Genomic DNA, 8,314 nt, shown 5'->3' on the forward strand with positions numbered 1-8,314 from the left:
ATGTATAATATCTTATATTTCACACACACATATATATATATATATATATATATATATATCTATATACACAGAGTGTTTCAGGACCTTTGTTACAAACTTTGAAAGGTGATAGGACTCAGTAAAAACATCGTTTTTTATTCAGCAACTCCTGTCCTCCGACGCGTCCTTAAGCGATAGGGAGAGGGGGACCTGTCGCATTCGTGACCTCAACCCTCTTGATTTTTATCTCTGGAGACATGTCAAAAGTACTGTGTAGTCACCTCCACTCCTTGTTGACAACAGGGAAGAACTGATTAAAATACCCAGATCTGTGCTCTTCACCGTTAGGTTGCCTACCGACAGGCGCCAGGATTCCAGGACGCGGAGCTCCTTAAGGTCGGAGGACAGGGATTGCTTAATAAAAAACGATACTTTCACAGTCCTATCACCTCTCAAAGTTTATAACAGGGGCCCTAAAATACCTGGTATACTCGTATATACATATAATATATAATGTGTACATAATGTGTGTGCGTATTAGCAATTGTTGCATATTATTAATAAACTAGTGACACATTGTTTACTAGATTATAGAGGATTATCAAGGATTTCTCAATGAATTTCATAAACGACCGTCGTGAGCTCAAAAAGTAGCAACATGGATCAACAGCATAGCTAAATCCGAAAGTACCAGGATTCGAAACTATCGTCAATACTTTACCATAAAGTCAGCTCGAATATCACCAATTCTCATAATTCTGCCTACAGTGTCGCAAGTATATCGTAAACTAGTTTTTCTTGTCACGGAAGAAAAGAAAAATTTGTCGACATCAAAACCAAATGCCAAGCGAAACTGGCTCATTGGCCTTCGTTTCATATCTATATGTATCCATTATTCCAAAAGCAAAAAAAAAAATAAGTTTTAAATCATAAATTTAAACCAAATTAAGGATATAAATAGACAAAATTTAAAATTTTAATTAAAGTACAACTCTTTGAATTAGATATCTATTTAAAACAATTACTGAAAATCAAATTGACTCTATGCTTAGTAAGCACAAATTTTTAGAATATAAAAATGTCTAAAAATTAATTGAAACAATTTACTCTATACTAATTAACAATTTATCTATAAAGCAATATAATAAATATTACAGTATGATACGAGTTATCTCGTGCGCTTGCTTATCTGTGCATGCAATTGATATATACATTGTACATGACTTATCATCTCTACATATTCATTAACTGATGAGATTTTACAACATTATTCAAAGATCAAATATATACAAGCAGAAAAGAATATCTTTGTATCTTGTGGGCTATCCGTAATACATCTTTGATGTAGATGCTTTATTTCTCTCGAAAATTTCTCTTCCTCTTTGTGTGTAAACGCGTTTTGCATGAGCAAATCGCTAGATCTTATTTTCTACGATATCTAATTTGCAAAGACATATGGCAACGGCGTTTGATTAATCGTATCGCGTCATGATGTTATTTCCAACTCAACAACTGATTTCACAACTTCACGGCAATGTGTACTATCTATCTAGATTTTTACATGCAGTGCAATGTAATCTAGATCAATGTGTTCGTCTGTATGTTACTTCTTTAATGAAGCAACCGATTTGAATTACGACATATTGCAAAATTGCGATCCTTGAACGATGCTGCGTCGATTTTCTCCCATACGATACGAACATAGAAAAAGCGCTTACTACCATGCGAGTTATACATGTAAAAAGGATCCGTGCAGTCATGAACAAAATTAAGCTGTTATAATTTGTCAATTATTTGATCAATTGCTGTCGTAAACAAGTTATGGCGATTATAAGTTGACAAACATAATTTGTAACATATTTCCATCCTTGTTTGGTTATTATGTATTTGGCGAAATAAAAGATTATAAAGAGGATTATGTAGTAAAATGAAAAGAGAGAGAGAGAGAGAGAGAGAGAGAGAGAGAGAGAAGGAAAGGGGGAGGGGGAGGGAGAATCAAGTAATATTAAGAAATGCGAATGTTTTTGTCGAGTAATATCATCTTATTTTAATTTATACTAATTGCGATGTAACAGTTCTATTCGTGTATATATTTTATTAGATAGATTCCTTATATTTGTTTCTCTAAGGGCCAATTTCACCAAGTCCGGTTAGATGAACCGACGGTTAAAATTAGCAGGATCGCCAACAGAAAATAGAGGTGAAGGAAAACCATAGCATTCATATCATTTCAGTTAACCACCCTACTAATTTTAACCGTCGGTTCATCTAACCGGGCTTGGTAAAATTGGCCCTAAGAGTTACAAAGGAGTAACCGTCTCAACATATATGTATAATAAAAAAAAATACAAAAAAATACCTAAGAACTAAACTTAATATTACCGTACAGACACACACACACACATACACACATACACACGCGCGTGCGCACACATCTCCTTAACACAACATATAAGTCTCGCAACTAGAGGATGGTATGCAGTTTGGGGAGCACACAGGGATCGTTGGGATCACCCTTTTTTCACTCAGTTTCACTTGCTGAACCAGAAAATCATAGTCAAAATAGTCTTACAATTAGTACTTAGGAAAAATTTAGAGACACGTTTTAAACAGAAGAAAGCAACGATTGATTTTATCATTTCCTCGAGCCGTCTCAGCAAATTTCTTTTATCATATTTTTATTAAAATCGTGGCTTTTACTTGTACTAAAAAATAAATTAGACTTCTTTCTTCTTTGATTTTAGGTAGAGGGCTTGTTTTTTTATAGTGGCGGAAAAGGAGAGAAATAGAGAGTATTGCATATATGCATATATCTCATAGGACACGAAGATTTTTGTTTTTTTTCAAATACTCAATGTGAAAATGATTGTTCCGTCTTTACCATTGTCAACTATTCCCCCCCCCCCCCGTCTCATTCCTCTGCGCATTAGATATGAATAATAAATATGAGAGAATCTGGATATCGATTTTAGTTGACACTCACGAAGATTCCTAAAAATTCGTTATCAAACTATTGAGCCCATATATCTTTATCTTTACATAGAATTAGGATATTAAAATTAAAACATTTTTCTAAGTATTTTTCTAAGAATTCTTCTACATCACTTTTGATTTTTTTTGATATAATTAAAAGTATCTAAATTCATAGATATTTATAGTGAACTAAGTGAAATCTATTCGTTAGATATTACAATCCAAAATCATTCACTTGCAAAAAGATCGTTTATAGTTGGAACTATGGAATATAATATTTTAAATAAAATTACAAAACTAATACATTCATTTTTGACTAAACATATTGTTTCTATTTAACACATTTTCAGTAACATTTCTCTTTTCTACACTAAATATAGCTTTTACTATAATTAATATACAACATATTATTTTTTTAATTTTATATCATTAGTATTTAAAATATGGTGTCTTTCGAATGTATTATCCATAACGGGCCGATTATAAAATCGTGCAAACACGTTCGATTTCGCCGTCCAGCCTGCGGCTTTCCGAATCGTATCAATATCTATACCTCTTCGAAATGCCGCCGACGTATAGAAGTATTTATTAATTACAAATCTATATATTTCTTTTAAAACATATAAATACATATAATTATACGATCAAACGAACTTACCTAAGTGATGTTCGATCGTGATTATGCTAGGCGTCTTGTCCGAATAGATCAATGCGTAGTAACGTCAGTTGCTCGATTCGCCACAGTTTTCAAATTCCGATTAAAACTTGCGCCCCGGCTATAGAGGGCGGTCCGGTATCTCCATGACAACTCAACACCATTACATTTGAAAGCCAACAAATTGCTTAATGAATAGATCAAAAAGGGTTGGGGATAGAAGGGTGGGTTTGATCTATTCGGACAAGACGCCTAGCATAATCACGATCGAACATCACTTAGGTAAGTTCGTTTGATCGTATAATTATGCTGCGTCGTCTTGTCCTCTAGATCAATGCGTAGTTGTTTAAAGTTTAATGCAATTTGTATTTGAACGTATTAAAACACACAACTTTTAGAATACACTTCTTAAATCATAAACGACTATTAATAAACTTTGGTAACCGACTATAAACGACTAATAATAAGTTTTGGTAACAGACTTAAGTGATTGCATTAATAACAGCATTTGCTACACTCATATTTTCCATAACGGGCCGATTATAAAATCGTGCAAACACGTTCGATTTTGCCGTCCAGCCTGCGGCTTTCCAAATTGCATCAATATCTATACCTCTTCGAAATGCCGCCGACGTAGCCGCATACCTTGTGCTATGTGAGCCAAAAATGTCTACCTCTATATCACTTTTAGCCATTATACTTTTAATTCATCTACTAACTGACTATGTTGTCGCCGCCCTATGCGGTTTTTTATGCGTCAGCAACAATATATTTTGATTCTCAGCTCTTATACGTGCCGAGAGCTCTATATATTGACATAAAACCGTTGCCACACATAGCCGTGGTTGTTCCTTGAAGATCGGCAGTAGTAACAACGACTGGAACCTTCCTGGACCTGATGTTTTTATTCGATCTGTTATTTTTATTCTTATTTCTGTTTCAACTTTTTAAATATTACTTATTCTTATTTTTGTAAGTGTTTGTACTCCGTTAAGCCGTAGCTAAAGCCAACAACATGACTAGTTTCTTAGTTAACAGTTCAAGCGATAATGTCTTGTGGAGCCAAAGCGTTTTCATAACACAACACTGGGTCTGGATCCCAGATTTCCTCATATTTCGAATTCTGAGGCCGTAAATGAGCTGTACCGCGAAAGAATCTTTTAATAGTCGGGTCTTGCCCTATCTCTTCTCTAACGATTAACGCTACAGTTGATCTGTATGAATTTAGAGTGCCGTATGTTTTAACTTGCTTTAAACAATGCGTTAAAAATTCAAGAATTCTTGCTGTCTGAGCCTGATCTACAGCCCAAGCTTCCGGATCTCTGTGCCAAGAGATAAATTTTTTACATTTCGCATTCACATTTGACGCAAACAAGTCTATATCGAAATTCCCGAATGTCAGTTTTATTTCCTTGTAAGCCCAATCAGCTAATTCCCATTCGGTTTCGGTTTGTATGACTCTTGATTCTTCATCTGCATCTTTATTCTCATTAGAGCTAATGTAGGAAGCGAAAATCCACAGATTGCGCGTTTCGCACCACTGCCAAATTTCTTTAGCTAGCCTTGACAACTTCGGAAATTGAATACTACCCATACGATTTATATACGACAACGCTGTTGTGTTGTCAATGCGTAGTAATATTTCACACGAACGTTTATCTTCAGCGAAACATTTTAGTCCATAAAATACGGCTTTTAACTCGAGAAAATTAATATGCTCCTCTCGTTCTTGACTATTCCAAAAACCGTGTGTCCGTTCATTGACACAGGTAACTCCCCAGCTCTTTAGGGATGCATCGCTGAAGATTTCCATCTCAAACTGGTCTTCCCTTATTGGGTTAGTGCACAACATTATATTATTTATCCACCAATCTAAATCCGGCAATATTTTCTCCGAAATCATCATATCTCTATCATAATTTCCATTTGTTTTTCTCAACGCTAAAAATTTTTCTCTTTCCAGGCTCTTTGTGTACAAAGTTCCGTACCTAACTGCAGGACACGCGGCTACTAGAGTTCCGATAAATTCTGCAAATTTCCTGATTTTACAACGACGGAGATCCCGGAATTTCATTGCTAGATCGTATATCTGAACCCTTTTTTCTTCGGTCAATTTTAGACAATATTTTTCCGAATCGAACAGAAAACCGAGAAACTTTATCTCTTTCGACGGCACGAGCCTACATTTCTCTAGATTTAAAATCATACCTACAGTTTCTAATAACTCTTTGGTTTCTATGACGTTTTTTCGACACTCTTTTGCTGATTGTCCGAACAAGAAAATATCATCAAGATAGAATACCGACAAAAACTCTTTCGCCCTCAAACTCTAAGCTATCGGTTTCATTAATTTAGTGAACACGAACGGAGCTGTGCACAATAAATACCTCCGTTAACGCTGCGCCAATAGCGTTAATGCCGGCTCTCAGCTGATTTTGAGCCAAATATTGGTAGGTATCTTTCTTTATCGCCAAAGCCGACAAGGCAGTTTTGATCTCAGGGTTTAGTTTTGGCGCATTGGTGCCGCTGCCAGGGAAGAGATGGATGCTTGGTTTGTTTGCCTCCTGTCGCCTTAAATCCCCTCCTCTATATAAGAAACATTCATTTGTAGGCCTTATTATTGCGATTCATAGTATTCCATTTCATAGATGCTCTATAATAATAGCTTTTACTAGAAAATATTATTTATTCTTTAGTGCAAAAGTAAAAACCACAGTTTTAATAAAAATATGAGAAAAATTTATTGAGATGGCTCGAGAAAATAATAAAATCAACCATTGCTTTCTTTTGTTTAAAATGTCTCTCAAAATTTTTCCTGGATACTAAGATTGTTTTAACTATAATTTTCGAGTCTCCGTGGCAGTCGGCACTGCATCCATTAAGCGAGATTCCAACATCGCTCTGGAGTCGTATAAATCGTGTTAAAGTGGCATAAGATGTGAGGTATGAATAGCTTAGTGGTAAGAGCAGTTGCCCGGAAAGCGAAATAAAAGACTCGGGTTCGATTCCCGATTCAGCCACTCGTACTTCGCATATTTTTTCAGATCCGCAAATATTGTTTTCTAACAATTATTTGTCGGGCTGGAAGAGTATGTAAATGCTCTACACAGATACGACAGTGCCGCTGCCAGGGAAGAGATGGATGCTTGGTTTGTTTGCCTCCTGTCGCCTTAAATCCCCTCCTCTATATAAGAAACATTCATTTGTAGGCCTTATTATTGCGATTCATAGTATTCCATTTCATAGATGCTCTATAATAATAGCTTTTACTAGAAAATATTATTTATTCTTTAGTGCAAAAGTAAAAACCACAGTTTTAATAAAAATATGAGAAAAATTTATTGAGATGGCTCGAGAAAATAATAAAATCAACCATTGCTTTCTTTTGTTTAAAATGTCTCTCAAAATTTTTCCTGGATACTAAGATTGTTTTAACTATAATTTTCGAGTTTAGCAAGTGAAACTGAGTAAAAAAAATGTGATCCCAACAATCCCTACGTGCTCCCCAAATTGCTTAAAATGCATACCCTCCTCTACAACTAAATCCCCTTAATATTCACTTTATCCAATATAAAGCCTGCGGCACACGGTACGATTTTTTGTACTGATTTTGTTAATTGATTCGTTGCGTGCTGTTTAGCGAAGTATTCTACATGTTCCAATCATACGAGTGTTACTAGTTTTGGCTTCACACGTGCAGATTATCTTACGTGTTGGGTCAATATTTTAGTTATAAAATTTCTAGAGATTTCAACAAAATTCTTCAAGACTCTAAAAATCCTCTAGATTCTAGATAATAGCCAATGATTGCTTATCTAGTCAAGGTACGATTCAAAATATTTATTATGGAAGAATTAATAAAATGTTTTAAATTTTATTAGGTTAGGAAAAATTTGTCATTTTTAATTAATTATATACATATTCAATTAATATCACCATAATTATAAATAAAATACATAATTACTTATATATGTATATATAACTTTTGTCTTTATATTTATTATTATTTTTATTTTTTGCGTTTTTGTCGTAGTATCGTCTGCAGCTAGCAACAAAACCATAGTGAAATATAGCACCGAACCTATTACCAAAAACTAGCATGCTAGCACGCACAGCAACACGCAGCACATAATATTTCAAGTTGCATAGCCATTATAATTGCTAGCAAAATGTCTCGCATGCGATCTAGTATGCAAAATCGTACCGTGTGCCGCAGGCTTAACTTAAATCTAACTTAATATCTACTTTTATCTAACCGCACGCTATCTTTCTCTGGGGAATCTTCGTTTCCTTCAGAGCTATTTGTATTGATAAACGATTCTTTACACTAACTACAAATTTTTATTTTTTATCCTGTCATGCCATTTAAATCTTTCTTTTACCATTCCATTCTTTTTCTCTCTCTTTCTCTTTCTCTTTCTCTCTCTCTCCTCTCCTCTCCTCTCCCCTTTCCTCACTCTCTACCTCCAGTAAACCTCCTTTCCACCCACCTTCCCTTATCTTTTTCATTATACATATATATATATATAAAATTATATATAAAATATGTCCATATATATTTTTTCATTCTTTTGTACATAATTTCTGTCTCTATATACAGAAAAAATAATAAGAAAAATAGTTGAAAAATAATTGAAAGAATAAATTTTTCTTTTTTTTTAAATATAAATAAAATTGAAAGAAATGAGAAAAAAAATTGCCAATATA

At 34.3% G+C, this 8,314-nt stretch overlaps 1 protein-coding gene across 1 annotated transcript in view; it reads left to right on the forward strand.

Annotated features, from left to right (window-relative positions):
- The window catches only part of LOC115239575, a 2,748-nt gene extending 1,879 nt beyond the window's left edge, over positions 1 to 869 (forward strand). The window contains exon 4 of the mRNA XM_029814171.1: positions 567 to 869. Coding sequence (XP_029670031.1) covers positions 567 to 620 — 54 coding nt within the window. The 3' untranslated portion in view covers positions 621 to 869. The remainder of the gene's footprint in view (positions 1 to 566) is intronic.
- The last annotated feature ends 7,445 nt before the right edge of the window (positions 870 to 8,314 follow it).

This window comes from Formica exsecta, unplaced genomic scaffold (assembly GCF_003651465.1).
Source record: "Formica exsecta isolate Colony F162 unplaced genomic scaffold, ASM365146v1 scaffold388, whole genome shotgun sequence".
Lineage (NCBI taxonomy): Eukaryota > Metazoa > Arthropoda > Insecta > Hymenoptera > Formicidae > Formica > Formica exsecta.